The 18,671-nt window shown below is 41.6% G+C and overlaps 1 protein-coding gene across 1 annotated transcript; it reads left to right on the top strand.

The window, feature by feature from the left end:
* Window positions 1–16,838: 16,838 nt before the first annotated feature.
* Window positions 16,839–18,547, top strand: LOC108602700 (geranylgeranyl transferase type-2 subunit alpha). Its single transcript, XM_017990851.2, has one exon. It carries the CDS (start codon window positions 16,916–16,918, stop codon window positions 18,419–18,421), a length of 1,506 nt encoding a protein of 501 aa, XP_017846340.1. The 5' UTR covers window positions 16,839–16,915; the 3' UTR covers window positions 18,422–18,547.
* Window positions 18,548–18,671: the final 124 nt, after the last annotated feature.

The following is an 18,671-nucleotide window of genomic DNA, read 5'->3' as shown; positions in this document are numbered from 1 at the left end:
TGTGTTGTTGCTGTTAGGTGCAGCCATCGGCTGTGACTGTGTTTTTGTCATCGCCATAAAGACTGTAAGCCCGCATATGTGTGCTGATATGCCCCCCAACATATGGAGGCTAAGCGCAATACAAAACTAAGCCACAGAACTAAAACGAATAGCAAATGCTCTATCAATTTCGAATGCACAACAATGTTGCAAGCTGTTGCTTGGCTGCAACATGCTCTGTCTGTCTGAGAGGGCAGTTAAAATTGCTGCTCCCGATGGCTTAATATTGCGTATGCGCCGCTCGTCATTCATTCATTGCTTGACTGTCGCTCGCTCTGTGGCTCCTTTGATTGCATTGTCTCGTCATGGTCTCGAGTGGTTCCTGCAACGTTTTATGCCGCTGCGGCTGCAGTTGCTGCTGCCCAGTCCCTATACTCAATTCTCCATCTCTTTGTCATTTTACTTTTTATGGCACTCCACCCCTGTGTGTGTGTGTGTGAGTTTTTTTTTCTCACTGAGCTCACTTGACATACAATTATGTTGATGACATTGTTGTTTATGCCTGTGTCGCGGCTCTGCTGCTGCTTCCTTTCCTTTTGCTGCAACAACAACAACACCAAGAATAATAATAATAGCGACTACAATGCCGACAAGTTTTATGTGCATTCAGTGCCTGCTGCTAGCTGCCGATGCTGGTGCTGCTGCTGTTGCTGCTGCTGGCTGCTGGCTGCCCATATCTAGACTCGAACTCGCACTCGCACTCATATTCGAGTCGTACTCGCATTCATTGTAGGCCCATATATCTCGCGTATCTCACATATCTCTATGGCCATAGCTGCATTTTTATTGTTATATAGTTTCATTGCCATTTGCTGACGTTGCCGGCAGCAGCAGCAACCAAGAGCAACCAAACAGCTTTCAGTTTGCTCGTCGCGACTTTAATTAAAAATTCTTTTGGTGTCAAATAATGACGTCTCTCTGGGCATTTTCCTCTCTCCTGCCTAATGCTCGACTCCCTGCTTAATTGTTGGGCTTCCTTTTCAAATCAAATGCAACATCTAAGAGCACTCAGCACGTCTTTGTACCCTTCCTACAATAACTAAGTTGTCTGCATTGCTGCTTCCCAGTATGGCTCATGGTAGTATAATTAATTCCCTGAATTCCCTTTTTCGTATTTATTATGCTTACCTCCTTCGTTAATCAAATTCAAATTTATGATGCGCGAACTCGAATTCTATTGATATAAATATAATATAAATTGATGAGTTGACAGCAGCAGCAAAGTTTTGTCCAAATTATCAATACCCTTTTGTCTGTTTGATTTGAAAAAGCTTTCAGACAATCACTTGGGGAAAGCTGCAGCCAAAGATTTTCAACACCCACACACACAGACAAAAGAAAAACGCCCAGTGCTGCTGACGTGACTGTTTTTGCTCTCGAGGACTAAACTTGAAGCTCGCTTATAGGAAAATCTAATAAATTTTCCAGCACGTAGACACAAAATATGCGTGTAAATTTCATTTATTGATTTATTGATGCCTATGTTTGTGTGTGTGTGTGTGTTAGTGCCACATGTGGCATGGGGCAGCGGCAGCTCTAAAAACATTTGGATAAATACGCAAAATGATGGCGTCTGCGACTGCTGCAAACTTCCTGCCATAAATCAAGATGAGCTCTGGGCAAACAATACGCAGCGCAATTCTTGACACCACCGCGGTGGCTGCTCTGGCTGCTCTCCGGCTTGCTCTTCTATTTTTTTATCCATGACTCTCATGACTCGAAAAGTTCTATTTGATTGCGTATAAGCGCAAAATGCTGTGCGCACATAAATTCAGCTTTTAAGACGAAATTAGTGACCAGCAGCAGCAGCAGCAGCCATAGCTGGGCAGAGATTAAAGTTGCCTACGTGCTAAAGTACGTGGCTGGGTGCAAAACAAAAAACTGCAGTCTCAGCTCAAGTGGTCACGTGGCAACAGTGAGGACCAATGCGCAAGTTTGTGGCACGAAAATGACTTGAGCAAATATTGTTTGTGCGAGTTTATGAACACTCACGCACATGCCTCATGCCGCATGCCACATGCTTCTTGGTGTAGCAAGCAACACACAATGACAATTAAAAAAGTTTCACACAACAATGTACGACAATCTAAGTTGAGCAAATCAATAGCGTCGAATCAAATCGAAACCTTCGCTCTACCCCTAGCTGAGCGCTGAGCTCTGCCTGCTGCTGTCTATTGACTTTACAGCTTTAATGAGCCTTTGGTTTTAGTTACCTTCGCAGTTGTCAAGGCTGCTGCTGCTGCTATTGAGCGCATGCCTAACGCCTTATTTCTTTCAATCTTTTAATTATACTCGAACGTAAAAGGTCCGTACAACGGACCGGGCACCCTCAGCGCTCAGCGCTCAGAGTTTCGCTTGGTTGCCGCTCTCTACCTGGGACCGGCATGTCCAGGGCCAACATATGGCGCAGTTAGTTAGAGTGAGTGCCTCATAAAAATTATCTTTTCCATTTCCATTGTTACGGAGCTCGGTTGGGGTGCCATAAAATCTTGCAGCTACAACCCAAGCCAACTATAACCATCGACATCGGCATAAATCACACAGAAACTTGTTAATTGTGCGCTATTTTTATTGTATACATTTCGTTTTTCGGAAAATAACACACAAATAAAGACTCGACAGACATTGAAGCGAACAGGTGCCTTTTCCAAACTAAGCACTTTACATATGAGCTGCATGTGTGTGTGTGTGTTCGATAAGATAATAAGTTGAGCTGATTACCAGGACATCGAAATAGTTGAGGAATACTTAAGACTTGCAGCTCATTGCGTATGCGTAACATGTGCAAGATATTAAGTGAGGCTTTCAGAATCTAAAATAATTTCAATAACAATTATACTGAGTGGAGACTCGATAATCTACAAATAGCTATTCCCATAAATAAGAACTGAATGCTTTAAGATTTAAATCTTTTAATGTTAGACATACAAATCTATAAAGTTTGATTGCTTCTTAGTAAAAATTTGTTAGCAACAAAACTTGAATGAATAAAAACGAAGCTAGTGCTTGTTCTATTTAAATGGCAAACAACATTAACAATTGTTTATCATATTATGTAAAATTAACTTTAGTAAAGTTACAAACATTGACATTTTGAAACAGTTGACTTTGAAATAGGTTAGCGAGCAAAAATAAACAAATAATATGCCTAGTATTTGTTAATTAAACTACATATAGCTATTTTATAAACAAGTTTTCTATAAATTTGTGTTTTTAGCACCAATTGTAGATTTCACAGATGTAGGCTAATGAAACTAGTTCAAGTTGACATCAAATATTCGATTCTATTGACGACAACTGTGAGCTAGTTGAGCTGCAAGCAATTATTTCAATTTCAATTTTGATTGTAAACGTGTCAAAGTCTGTTTTGAGTTGTATTTTCCATTGAGCAGAACAATAATATTTTTACAACATAAGCTATCAGCTTTACTTTTACCCTCCCCCCTCTGCGCCGCTGGCAACACTTTCGTGACAAAGAGCCTGAGCTATCAATCGACTTAAACCATTTGTATCAACATACATATGAACGTATATAGCTAACAAATATTTATGTACATGTTTTCATTTCAATGAGTTTATTTATTGTGAGGCAACTTTTCCACACAATGCCAATGTACATAAAATGTTATTCTCTCTAACTCTCTAGTTTGCTTGCTTGTTGCTATTTCGTTTCGTATTCGTATTTTATTGAAGCTTTTCTAGCTAAAGCACTTAATGTTTTTATTTGGTTTCATTAACGTGTTCGTCGCTGTTGTGACTTTGATACTCCAATGCAGGCAGGCAACAACTGCCTAAAGCTTAGGGAATGGAGTACTCTAGGTGCCTGGGCTAGATTTTTTTATTTATTTAGTTGGTTGTTTGGTTGGTCGGTTGGCTGGTTGGTTGGCGGCGACGTTGATGATGATTGCCAACTGTCGACAAGGGTCTCTTTTGTTGTCTATTTATAAGAATTATATTTGCACCCATTTGGGGCCTGCTGTGCTCATTTGTATGTCCAACAGACACTCACAGATACACACGCAAACGCACTTAGATAAATACCTAGGCGAACAGACAGACAGACAGACAAACAGACAGTGCAGACATGTTGAGTTTGTTTCAATTGCTTTCATAAATTATCGATAATTGGGCACAGCTTATCGGCGTAGCATGTGCATATGTGTATACACACATGTGTGTGTGTGTGTGTTATATGGCTAGACAGGTGCATTTGCCACATAGGAAAATTCATTTGAAATTCATAAGCTCATTAAACTTTCAGCAGACGACAGCAGTTTGAGCTTAAGTTTGCGTTTGCTTTTGGCATTTGGGTTTGGGTTTGTGTTTTAAGTTGCTCAGCAAATACAATTAAAATGGCATAAAGCAAATTAGCCAAGACAAACTTTTCATATTTTTGCTGCGAACTGGAAATTAGACGCGTGCAACAGCGGAAGGGAAATTGCTGTTGCTGTTGCTGCTGCCGCCTGCCAAAGGGAGACTAGCATAAGTGACTGGCAGGTTGGGCTGGGACTGGGACTGGGACTTGGGTGGGGCACTAAAACACATCCTGTGCTTTTACCCGAACAGGCGTTTTGGGTCTGTGGGTAATTGCGAGGCGTGTGCTGCAACTTCAGCAAATTGTCGGCAATTATGTGGCGAAGAGAGAGCGAGAGAGAGACAGGGTGAGAGTGTACAGCATGCACTCAAATTATTAATTTCGAAACTATTTTGAAAGAAATCAGCTTTAGTCTGCCCGCATCTATGCAACCTGCCCTAGCCAAGCCCGAGTGTATTAAATTATAATTATTTGTGCATGACAAAGGGTCATGAAACATGCCTAATGACACATTTGCCACACAGCCACCACCAACAGCAACAACAGCAACAGCAGCACTTAATATAATACAAAGGCTGCGAGGAGTCGACACGTTGCTGGCTCTGGGTCGGGCTCTGGAATCTGCGTGCTGGGGATATATTCAGCATTGGCGTCTTGGCTTTGGCTTTGGCTTTGGCTTTGGCGTATATGGTTACAATTAACAACGCTCGTTATGTTTGAGGCGTGCGGCAAGCGAAAGAAATTAAACAAAATTGGCTGCAAAACTTGAACTTGCAACACTCCAAAATCTAAAATTGCAACAGCATCTCTCAACAGACAAGCGGCATGTTTTGTTCTCTTTCAACTTTTGTATTTTATATACTTTTCATGCTTAAGCTATTCACAGTAAATAGTATAGCGTGTAGCATTCAATTTGCTGCTGCTGCCTTTGCAGATTAAGTAGAAAAGCAGTAAAGTACTTAGCTGCAGCCACAGCCACACAGTCACTTAGCTGCCACATGTTGTATGTTGCATGTCAGTTGGTTTACTTTCCATTTTAAGCACACAGCTCACAGACTCTGTATTCAGTTGGAATCGCATACCCCATGCAGGGTATCAACTGTCTACGGCTTAAGAGTTATGTTTCCTCAGCTAGTATTAGTGGCTTGAGGAAATCCGAGTCATGGTCGCTAGTGTCGCATTCAGGTCAGCAGCAGCTACAGATAAAACTTAACAGCAACAGCAGCAGCAAAAAAGATACAAAAACCTTCGTTGCCTGTTGCGATTACCAAATGTGCGGCCAAAATGTGTTGCAAATGTTTACATATGTAGCCAGAGCCATTTAATATGCCCGCTCTCATTTTCATATTTACCTAGATGCCTATGCGGATTTCATAATTAAACGGAAATGTTTCGAATTTAGACAGAGCGAGAGGAAATGACAGCGAGTCTGAGTCTGAGTCAGCGACTGAGTTTGCTTGCTGCCATCAGTTAATGATAGAAGAGAACGTTTCCCTAGTGGTTATTATGACGCACATGGCTGAGCTCATTTAGCCCATCCATCCATCCATCCATTCATTTGTGTCAGGTTCCCAGCAGCAGCAGCAGCAGCAGCAACAACAACAAGCACGACAGCAATTGCTGCCAGCTGTGTTCATAATTTGATATGCGCCAAATTTGATTCGAGTTTTGCCCGCTTTAATTAGCTACAGTTGCTGACTTTTTAATGGACACACTGGGACTTGAACTGAGCCACTGAGGCACGGCCTGTTTCTGTGGCTCGCTAACAGGGACACACACACACACAACTCGAGAGTGCCTGCCTGACAGTTAGCAGAGGCGTGGCATCTACGCTGGGGTTTAGGTTTCGGGTTTTGGGTTCGCTTATCAATTGCGCTTAAATCGCGCACATCAATTACACGCTTCAACTGGGAAAACTGGACAGGGACTGAGTGGACATGGACGTGCACTATCAATAAATTTACGTTGCGTTTCATGTTACCTTTTTAACCAATTTAATTGAAATTGAAATTTAAGCCTAAGGACAGAGACCCCCTCGTAGGCGACTACGGCACTACAATTTGAAAGCCAAGCATGCGGCTTGTCTCTACAACAACCGACAACCGACAATCGCATGAAAATTAATATGCAGCTATATGCTATGCGTGTGTGTGTGTGTGTGTAAAAGCCCAACAGACTGTCACAAAGTAAATGATATGAATGCGGCTTGGCATTCGAGTGCATTCAATTGAGGTTCAGGTAACCAAATGTGCAACCGATTTCATTGATAGAATAACATGTGTGCAGCTTAGTTGAAAGGCGTGCAGGGGCGTGGACATAGCCACCCAACTATAATGCACACTTGACAAAATTAAATAATATTAGTTGCAATAGTTAAATTTCAAATAATAATAATGTTATATGTCAAGAAAGAGTTTTCGTTTGAAAAAAATTATATTTATTCAGTCTTAAGCTTTTAATGCAAATTTCCTAATGTTTTTTAATGCAGTTCTATTATTTATTTAATTTGACAATACTAAATAACAAACAAAATCAAAGTTATGACAAAAACAAAAAAGTTATAACAAAAAAAGTCTCACAACATTTTGTCTGTCAAGAAAGTGTCTTCGTTTTTAAGAATAATGCATTGGCCAATGCATTGGGCGTAAATTTATAAATTATTCCATAAATATCATTGAAAGTTGACTCGATGTCTGTTTTAAACATAATAAGATATTAAAGAAAATATTATTTCAGCATTTTGTTATGCCAGTACCTTAAATTTGAATTGCTTTTTGCAAATTAATAAATTACTTATAATAATAATTTAAGAAAAATTGCACGCTGTTGATTGAGTGATAGTCAATACTTTTGCACAACTTTATTATACCCAATTTATAAATAAATAAAACAAACTGTATAATGCTTAACCAAACAAAGTTTATGCTCCACTTCAGTGCCTATTTAGATTGTCAGAAAAATACATGAGCTTTGATAAACTAACAAAAAAGCAATAACAATTATAATTCAATTTGTGAAAATAATCATAATAATCTTTGTCAATTGATTACAGTATCGATTTTCTCAGTCTGCCCAAAGTGTGATAGTCAATTAAAAGAGACGACGCCCACAAATTATGCGCAATTGTTTAGTCTCTCATCTGCAGCCGCAAAGTCCTTGCGGCCTCAGCCTCAAACCCCCCCCAACTTGGCTATGCGAAGCGTCGAGTGGCTGCTTGTACTAAAAATGATTGCCTAGCGCGGTGTCATAAATTAAAATCTAACAAAATAAATCAATAAAGATTAAATCTTGCATGCGGCACAAGCACACACACACACACGTACACACATACATTGATATATGCTTATGCTTATGTGGAGTGTAGCATGTAGGCATAATCCAGCTTGCTTTTATGTTTAGCTCTAAAGGTATTTGTTATCTTTAATCTGTGTAGCCTGCACTACTATTTGTATCTGTAACTAATACAAAAAAAAAAAGAAGAGAGAAACAGCAACAGCAACAGCAACAACAACGGCAACAAAATGAAAATGAAAATCAAACAGCAGCGTGTGGCCGCATACGAGAGTCGTCTACTCGTATTGCATACATGAAACGTTGAAAGCACACAGACACACACACACACACACACACACAGAGAGAGAGGCAACGCCATGTGGCATGTAACTGCGTCTGTCAGCCCCTCGAAAACTACTTAAGTATTTAGGTCTCTGTGCGGCTGTCGTTTCGCATTTTGAATGCTGAATGGGTATTTAAATTTCATACAAATTCTATGAGTGCTTGTGTCTGGGGCCACCGACAAAAAGCGAAGCGAAGCGATGCGATGCGATGCGATACGATACGTTGCGACACAAAAATAAAGCATAAAATATAAAAACGCAGTTAAAATATGCAAAAAAGCAGTTCAATTCATTCACATACTGGCAAAGCGGCTTTAAAGCTCGCTCACTATTTCATTCGCAAGCGGCCACAACGCATCCGCATCCGTCGCATCCGTTGCCTGCAGACAACAGCAACAACAACGACATTACTAAGATATAGAAGTTGATAAAGAATGCATGCGCTTTAATAATACGCAAAATAATAACAAGCAGCCCATGCACAATAACAAAAAAAAGAACAAAAAGCATACAAAACAATCAGCCCAAGTCACAGACAATGGTAGGTTTAGAAAAACTTTTTTTTACACCACCAGCCAACAGCATGGCCTTATCCGCAGCCTTACAAATATTGTCTATTGTTACTATGTGTGTGTGTGTGTGTGTGTGTGAGTGTGTGAGTTGCTGTTGTCGCTAGGCATGACATAACTTGGCTTTGCAGCTGATAATCCTTAACGGTGCGCGCGAGCTTAAAGCAAACAATATGTATGTCAGCTATAGATACGCGGCTTAAAGCGATAAATATATGCTAGAGACTTTGCATAAGATTATGCTTAGGCAGTAAGTCTTGTGCTTGATATTTATACTTAAAGCCTGCATTAAGTATGCGGCCCAAGTACAATCAATAATTCAATCTAATTAATATGTCATTGTCGTTATGTGATTAATGCAGTTTTACCTTTCCCCACATATGTCGCTTGTCACACCCATTTACACGTTTTGACTGTCCGTCTGTCTGTGTGTGTGTCCAAAAATCCTGTCATCATGACCAGGCGCTCTCCGGCTCCATTCAGCCACGACTGAGCAGATAAACGTAGCTATAACGAATACTGAGCACTTATTATTAATAAGTGCACGTTAGTGTTTGCTTGATTAAGCGCTCAATCAAATGAAATTCTATACGCATGACAAACCTAAAAATACAACAACAGCAAACTGAACAAGAGAGCCTTTAAATGAATGCACAGACAGGCCAAGCGAACAGCCCGAACAGTCAGCCAGCCAGCCAGCCAGCCAGGCAGGCAGTCAAACAAAAAACGTGCTCACAGCTAAAATTTCTCGAAAAACATAATAAAAATTTCTGAATCCTTTAGCTAAATACACAACACAAAAAGACGCACTGTTAGCCGCTGCTGCTGCTGCTGCTGCTGCTGCTAATGCCAACGCTGCCAACAATTTTCACAGCACTCACGCTGCCATGGCTCATTTAAGTGGAACGCTTTGCACTTACATACAACAAGTAAATATAATTCATAATTTTCGCTCTATTCAGCTTATGAGTCGCATGACAGCAACACCAGCAGACATTTTACAAGAGCAGAGAGATCGGGGCAGGAGGCTGTGGTTATGCTGGGGTTGGCACTGGGAATGGAAAATTGCTTTGGTATTGTTATTTGTATTAGGATGTTTGGTAAGAAGTAAATGGCTGCAGTTGCTTCTAAGCCTGGGCACTTGGAGTGAACAAAAATATGGCAAAGCTTATGGAATGAAGCTTAGAGGCTGCTTGAGTACTTTTCTTAAAGTAATTTTTTACAGAGTGTGAAAATTATGGAATTTTGTATTTAAAAAATCACACAAAAGGAAAAATGGTGATAAAAATTATTCATAAGCATGAAATTTTGCAAAACGCAACGAAATTTACATTTTTAAATATTTGTATTAAAGTTCTGCGTATAAAGTTTGTTTATTATATGTTCCAATACTTTCTGAATTTAATTTGTACTAATCAGAATTAGTCTGCAGCTTTAATTTTTTGAGTAGGGCCTGAGTAGCTTAAATTTGTTTTATATTTTAAATAAATATTACGCACTAATGATTAAACATTCATTGTCTTGCATCAGTTGCATATATTCTACTTATATCAAAGTGTATCTGCAAGTCGTTTATATCTATGACAAGCGCACCCCATGTGCATTACTCATTTTCTGTGTGTGTGTGTGTGTGTGTGTGTGTGTATGCTTGTGTTTTGCTGTTGCCCATCAATCATAATAAAATTGCAGGGAACATCAAAGACAACAGAGAGAGAGCCAAGGACAGCGTGCAGTGCAACAAAAATGGAGGCTGCAACAGCCGCAAGAGCAGCGGGCACTGCGTTTTATTTTCGTCACTTGAGTGCGCAGCTCGATTTGTATCTGTAGTTGGCGGAAATACTGCTGCTGCTGCTGCACCTTGCCACAAGCTGAGCTGAGCTGAGCTGCTGCCTACGCCTACAAAGGTTGATTTAATTGTTTGCACAGGCAGCAGCAGCAGCAGCAGCAGTTGTTGTTAAGTTTACCGTTGCTCAAAAGGACGCATTGCAGTTTAACGAGTTTCGTGTGAACTTCTTGGTATAGCAAATTATGTTTTTTTGTTTTTTTGCGCAGGATGTTTGCACCTTTTGGGCTAGAGGGATGTAACTGTAGCTGCTGCAATGCTTAATGACAGGTTAGCAGCTGTGGGGATTTGCTGCGAGAGCTGTATTAATGCCCATTTGAAAGCAATTTAATATATGCATTTCCTTTATTTGAATTGCGCTAAGCAAACAGCAGCAGCAACTACCCCTAATGGGGCAGCCAAGCCAAGGACTGAGAACCCTTTACAAAATTGCTTAGACTGCCATGCAAAATATACATGTGTGTGTGTGTGTGTAAAGTCAAAGCCAAGCTGCATACACTTGAGATCCACAACAAAACGAATTGAAGCCCAAGGCAGCTGTGGGGGGGCATTGGCACTGGGCTGGGCAAAAGAGTTAAGGCGCATGCAAATACAAATGTATCTCAAGTATTCAGCATTCTCTCATGAGTACGAGTTGAATTTAAATGCGTCGTCGTCGGCGTCGTCATCGTCTCTAAAGTGCCAAATTCGAGTGCTCAACAAGAAAAAAAGAAGAAAATGCTTTGAAATTGTTGCGATAGACGCTTGCAATAAAAATAAATTTCAAAAGCAATTGCTATAAATCAAATAAATTACTTCAGATATTTTTATTATAAATCGAATTCTTAGATTTGACCTTTGGCGTTCATATGCAAATATATTATTTACACACATGCTAATGTTATTATTATTATTAAGCAGCAGTTAATTTGCAGCTTAAGCTTTAGCAATTCATATGTTAATAAGCAAAGCGACTGATTTATGTTGCATAAACACAAAATGCATATAAATTGTTTAAAATTAAGCAAAGTGCAGTTGACAATTAAGTCAGCTGGCAAACGACGAAAAATATGAGACTCTAAATAAATAAAAATTATTTCGAGCAGACAAACAAATGCCAAATGTCAAGCGTTTGAGATACGAACCGCCGCCCATAAGATGAGTAGTTGCCCATGAGGATGACTATGCGCTGGATGGCAGCCAAGTGAAGGTTAAACAAGTGGACAGGTTAAAGTCGTTATTATTATTGCTGTTGTTGCTGTTGCTGTTGTGTTTATTTAAGCGTTCAGTTTTGGTCTTTTGTGCCCTTTTTCAATGTTGCACGTTCAGTGCTCGCAACGGCCACGACGACGACGACGACGACGACTGTCTGCCTGCCTAGATCAAGCAGTCTAGAGAGTCTAGGGCAGCGGCAGCGCAGCGCACTTAATCATATTCGATACAGATAAGCTTCAGTGCCGGTACGTGCATAGAATTTAAGCATACATAATAATCATCGACAGGCAGTCAGTTCAGTTCAGCAACAGCAACAGCAACAATGCCCACTGCTGACTGTAAACACAACAACAGCAACAGAAATTGAGCGAGGGTAGAGCGCATACTAGGCGTGTACTTTATCATAAAGCAAACACAGTTGGAAAATCAAACTGTAGAACTGGCGAGCTATCCCTCTGCGTCGTGTTGCAAAGCATTTATAATTTCATATTATTATTATTATTATTATTATTATGCTCTCAACGTTTGCAAAGAAATTGCACAAAAGCCTCGCAACAACGTTTGTCGTCTGACTCTGCCCTAACTCATTTGAAGTTCAAATTATGCTCGTCTACCGTTCCGAAAAAAGTTTCAATTTGAACTTCAGTGTACGCCAAGGCGACCCCGACCCCGAGCCCGATCCCAATTCCAATCCCAATCCCTTGCTGTTGTTGCGGTTACCAGCCAACCAAGCATGCCAGGCCAAGTTAACCGCAGTCGCATGTACCTATGGCTATCTGCGTATCTGAGAGATTTGAGACCGGCGCTGGCAACATTTGATCTTTGCCTGGCGGCAAGCTATTTTCATGTACATTTTATATATTTCTTTTTTTTCTGTTGTTGCTGCTGCTCAGCTTGAAGCTTTTTTTCTTACTCATTTTGGAAACAGGCTTTTGTCTCAGGTTTCAGCTTATGCCACTGGAAACTAACCACGATAAAAATAAGAATTTGTGCAGCTTTGATTATGTGGCTGGAGTTGGAGTTGGAGTCTGGCACTGCAACTGTTGCACTTAAGCTCGGCTGCGGTAATATAATATATCATGCAGATAATATAACGCTGTGTGAAAGGACTCAGACTCGAGCTCAGCATTCAATCAGAAAAGTTAACAAAAATTAATTAAAATTCACCCAGGCAACGCTCAACGCGTCTCTTTGTCCCCTTAATCCCTGATGTCCAGCCGAGCAAGAAATCTAATTAACTGCAACTATTTCTGTTATTTTGCAGACCCTTTCGAATTGGTTTTTATAGGCATTAGGCAAACGAATTTCAGAGCTCAAGTGGCATGCCATTGAAATGATAAATAAACATTAATTTGCTGCTGCTGCCACAGCTGAGGTTCTTCAAAAAGAATAATATTAAAAAAGAAATCAATGAGATGCGAAATATCAAAAACGAAATGTAAATAAGGCACAGCCTGGCCTGACGTTGGCCCAATGCTTAATTGGCATTAAGCACGTAAAGATGACAACCAAGCGAGAAAGGGAGAGTGAGTGAGTGAGTGAGTGAGAGAGAGATAGCGACTGGCCTCGAGGGTAAGTGTTGTTGTTAGAGCCAGCGAAGCGTTGGCAATTGTAATTAGGACGTGCCGCATTTGGACACTGCCAATGTCAGTGGATTTAAAGTTTTCACCCTTTTTTTTGTTGTTTGGTTGGTTGCTATGGTCCTTTAGTCCTTGTGCGCATATTTATTTAGGCGGGTTACGTGCAGCATTCAGAAATCCTTTAATGCCACGGGCAAACAAAGATGCGATTTTGAGGCGCTTACGAGCAGCGAGAGATGATGAAAACAAAATGCGAATAGGATTTGTGCGACACAGGCACAGGACAAAGTACGCAGTTGCCGCTTGTTATGCAGGCATCCCTTGTCACGTTGCACGTCAGCAACAAAGCCGTATTGTTGTTGCTGCTGCTGCTGTCGCTGTTGCTGTTGTTATTATAGCAATTATAATAATTGCGCGCACAAATCGACAGTTACACGCAACGAAACTTTTCCCAGGGCATCCTGCCAACTGTCCACACCCACACACACATACACATATATATATAGTATGAATATACGGCAGCAAATTGCAGAAAACTAATTCAGTTCTTGTGCACTCGCTTCCTGTCCTTTGCTGTCGCCGTCGTGTTGTTGTCGTCAGCAGCAGCAGTAGCAGCAGCAGAAGCATCAGCAACAGATTTGCATAACTTTTTCAATTTCCCAGCTCAAGCTGTGGCCATGGCATATGTGCCAACTGCCAGCCAGCCAGCCAGCCAACCAAGTCAGCTGGCCACACCCCCCTACATCCTCCTGCTGCTTCCGCTCGCCATTTAGAGCGGCGTCAATGTCGATGTCGCAATCGTTGCCAGGCTGTGTGCTTCTTATTTACGTCAATTGCTTGCGCACTCGTTGGCAACAGCAGAAGCAGCAGCAGTTGGCGACAGCCAGCAGCAAGTCCTAGCATAGGGATATATCTATATATCTGTTGGATGACAGCCACCTACGAAACTAAATTGCTGGCTGTTGTTGCTACTGCTGCGTGGGCGTGCGGTGTCAATTTTCAGCGTAGAAAATGACATTGGCAAATGCGCAATGCCGGAAAATCTTGAGCACTTGGTGGGCTGCCCATGTAAATGGCAAACTGCTGCACTGCGCTCATGTTTTTCCTATTCATTTTATTTCATTTAGACATAGAAAAAGTCTTGGGTTACCTGCCTGCCTGATGGCTGAAACAATTTAGGGCGGAGTGACGCTTTTGACGCGCAGTTGGATAGCATCCAAGTGAGAGTCTTAAGCGCAGCAGAGCTCAAATGTCAGCCACAGATTGTCTGTCTGTCTTCGCAGTCTGCTCAGTCACGTGCAGTTCAAGATGCTGCAGACAAAATGTAGAAGCGGCTGAATTTTTCTTATAAAAGTTTTGATTTGTAGATAAATCCATTTAAGTATTAGAACAACAGCTGGGTATTTAATCAAGATTAGTGCTGACTGACTGCTTCGATAATAATATTACGCCAGAGCAATCACAAACCTTAAAGCTGACCCTTCAATCTTGGCGAATATAATCTTTTAAGGATAGATCTGCGGTTGATTCTATTTCAACTGGAAATAATTTTTCCTGTATGAAGTAACACATTTTATTGGGCGTATCTCTTATAAGTCTTTTTTGTTTATTCTAGCAAATTATTATTGATTAGTACTAATGCTTATTTTGACTTATAGATTGCAAAATTATCCTGCAGGTGAAACCAGCAAGACTGTAAATATATTTATATAGATAATGCTAAAATTATTTTAATCGCAAATTTAATAGTTTCTGCTTAAATGGAATCACTGCAATATGCAAATTGCTCATAAATATATTTAATCTATATTATATGCAAGCAACAAATTTTGATATAATATAAAACTTTTTATACATCATTGTCTGGCTTTCTTTTTAACATTTTGCTATCCGTTATTAGAATTGATTCCTTTTGTGGCTATTAGCTAGCCCCACATTCTCTTTAAGATAACATCAAGACTAGCAACAGCAACTCTTCCAAATTCTAAAACATCCCAATTTGTTGATTAATAAATGATTAGAAAATTGAATTTTTAGAGCAGCAGCCCATAAAATATGCATCCAACATCTACCGCATGTGTAAATACTTGTTTAAATCCCAATCACATAAATATGAATGTTGTTTGTCTTTTGTTTTTGCAGGCAACTGTCACAGTGACTGTCGCTGTCTCTGTCACTGTCACTGTCGCTGTCATATAAGTGAAACCAAAAAACTAAAGCCCAAATCCAAGCAACCCCCTGGCTCAGTCTGTTCGCCGTACCCTTGTCCTGTCGACCTTCACTTTAAATTGCCCGCCTTTTGTATGTATGTGTCTGTGTGTGTGTTTGTCAGTGTCATAAAAATAAAAATCTCGCTTCATTTCATTTTCATGTTTTTGTTACTCCAATTACCAATGCGTTCTCCCTCTCCCTCTCACTCCTCACTCTACTTCTCCCACGTTATGTGATATGTGCGAGTTCTTGGTTTGCTTGGTGAACAATTTGCACCTAAGCTGTGGGCCAGCTTTGTTGTTATCCTTCAAATGCCGACACGTGTATGTGTGTGTGTGTGTGTGCTGCCACACCCTGTAGTCCTGTATAGTCCTTAGTCCGTAGTCCTTAGCTGTCGGGCTGTTGCCTGTCGCGACCTGTTACCAAGATTAACGCCACGCAGGCACAGGATGAACGCTAAAATCAGTCATAATATTTCAAATTTCATAAATTGATGCGTATCACATTAGACGGCGACAACAACAACAACAAGGATGCCAACTAACGGTAACGACGTTGCTGCTGCTGCTGCTGCTGAGAGCAACCCTCGGGAACTGACTTTGATAAACGCGCCTTGAGGCCATTGAATTATTATCGAGCAACGGGTACGGGTATGGGCTATGGGATATGGGTGTTGCGCCCAGCCACGCCCACATTTCAACGCCCCGCAAGAAAAGTTTTGCTGCTGCTGCTGCTGTTAAATAAAACGAAAATCGCGCATCTGTATAGAAATATTCTTTTTGATTTTGCTGCACGATTGATTTTCTCGCTCCATGCGTCTTAGAAGGCGCCGTGCCGTTCGCCTTTAGCATTCAATGTCCTTCATTCGCACCTGCTGCAGCTCCTGCTCCTGCTGCTGCTCAAATTGCTCCCCAGTCGAGAGGGTAGTTGCTTGCTCGGCTCATTTCTCGTCCTTTGTCTATGCGCCGCGCTCTTTTATAGGTCTGGCTTGTGTTCTTTCTTTCTTTTTATTGCTGCACAGCCATAAAACAATAAAAATTTCTCGTATTTGTGTTCAAGTTCGATTGGTTGTTGGCCATCTCGCGGGAAATGGGTTTCTAATTAAATTTTATGACTTGTTCTATGAAGTTTGTGTGATTCAATTGAAGGAATGTATTGATTGGTATATTGTTGAAACACAACAACTCGGACATTGCCTATAAAACTTCATTGATAAGTTAAAGTCGTTATATTAAATTCCTTCAAAAGAATATATATCAAACAATAAACAGCATATTTTTAGCTTGAAAATAAATTATAATCTAACGAGCGAGATACTAACAATTCAAATTGGCCTTTAAATGTGCCGCCTATTTGCAGCGCCATCTATGTGTCATAGCTAGTTCATATATAACGTAGCCCTGCTTGCAGCTGTGGCGGCTGGACGATTCATTACACTGATAAGATGAAAACAATGGATGACAGTGTGCTTAAGCTGCAATCACTGTTGAACAAAAATTTGTTTGTTATTGTGAAATCCGCCTATTGATTAATAACTATTGGCCAAAATGCATGGACGTGTTAAGGTACGAACTACAGAGGAGGAGCGGGAGCGCAAGAAGAAGGAGCAGGCGCTTAAAGTGCGCGCCTATCGCGCTGCCATGACGAAAATTTTAAAGAAACGCAGCGCTGGGGAATTGGATGACGAATTGCTCTTACTGACAGTGCAAATTCTACTACGTAATCCGGACATAAGCACACTGTGGAATATACGACGTGAGTGTGTGCAAGTAAAGCTGGAGCAACTGATAAAGGCTAAAGAGGCTGAGCCAGCAGCAGCAGATGCAACTGCAACTGTAACTGTAACTGAAGAAGGCGAAGAAAAAGCAGATGAAGGAAAGCCGACAACGCCCCAAGTGGAGCAACTACTGCAAGCTGTGTACACCACCGAACTAGATCTCACCGAGCAGTGTCTGATGGTTAATCCCAAGTCCTACAATGGCTGGCATCATCGCTGCTGGACTCTGGAGCAGAATCCACAGGCGGATTGGCAGCGCGAGCTGCAGTTGTGCAACAAGTACTTGAAGTACGACGAGCGAAACTTTCACACGTGGGATTACAGGCGCTATGTCAGCGCCAAGGCGGCTGTGCCTGCTGAACAAGAGCTGGATTTTTGCACTGACAAAATCAAGGTGAACTTCTCCAATTACTCGAGCTGGCATCATCGCAGTCTGCTGCTGCCAGAGATCTATCCCAATGAGCAGCGCGATCGCCCTATGGCTGAGCACAAGCTCAAGGAAGAACTGGAAATGGTGCTTACTGCTGCATTTACCGATCCCAACGACAGCAGTGCCTGGTTCTATCAGCGTTGGCTGCTGGGCAGCGGCGCCCAACAGCAGCAACCGGCTAGCGTAGCTGCCTTTCGCTGCTGCCATCACCAGGCGAAATTGGCGCTTAATAAACCCTCTCCAGAGCTGGCAAAGCTGCAGATTCTGCTGGTGAGTGAGCAACACACCGAGGAGCTGATGTTTTGGGGGCCAGCGAATCCAGATAAAACGCTGTGGCAGTGCAATCAGGACATAGAAATGAAACCCAATGTGCAATACGTGCTACAGATCAGAGAGCAACGGCTGCAGCTGTCCACGCATCCTACCGATCAGAGTCTATACTATTTTGTGCCGCCAGCTGCGGTGTCTAGCTGCAGCAAGGAGTTGCTGGCAGAGCTGCAAACTCAGCTGCAGTCTTGTCTGGATCTGCTGGAGTACGAGCCGGACAGCAAGTGGACGCTGTTGACCAGCGCATTGCTGATGCGTGCCATTGATGCAGACGCTAATCATGAGCGCAGCTTGACCCACTTGAGCAAGCTACAGCAGGTGGATGCACTGCGTGAGGGCTACTACAAGGATTTGGCCAGGCGCTGGACCATGGAGCATGCCTTGGCCAATTGGCCGCAGTCGGCGGAGTTTCCCAAGCACTTTGCAATGCCCAAAGATGTAAATGCGCCCACCTACATGCAGTATCTGATTATTGCTGATGATGTGTCAACCGCTGCTGCTGCTGCTGCTGCTAATTAATCCATTTTAAGGCTTAAGTAATTAATTATATTTAATCGTAATACAATTAAGAGCAAAGCTAATTTGTATATAGCTATACCCCTCCCACGCTTATTGTTGAGTAAACCAATTCACACTCAGCTTGTGGTTCTGTTGATGGAAAGTTATATCGGAGACTGTAGTTTAAGTGGCTGTGCAAGCAGCAAAGTTTGATGAGCTTGTCTCTGAGGGCGAAACTTCGAGTTGCATAAACTACTGTTGGCCTGGTGGG

This window comes from Drosophila busckii, chromosome 3R (genome assembly GCF_011750605.1).
Source record: "Drosophila busckii strain San Diego stock center, stock number 13000-0081.31 chromosome 3R, ASM1175060v1, whole genome shotgun sequence".
NCBI lineage: Eukaryota > Metazoa > Arthropoda > Insecta > Diptera > Drosophilidae > Drosophila > Drosophila busckii.
The sequence above is the reverse complement of the archived record's forward strand: the minus strand, read 5'-3'. Positions and strand labels throughout refer to the sequence as shown.

Bases quoted from the DNA above. Each gene is read 5' to 3' on its own strand.
- LOC108602700 (XM_017990851.2), top strand. From the start codon at position 16,916: ATGCATGGACGTGTTAAGGTACGAACTACAGAGGAGGAGCGGGAGCGC.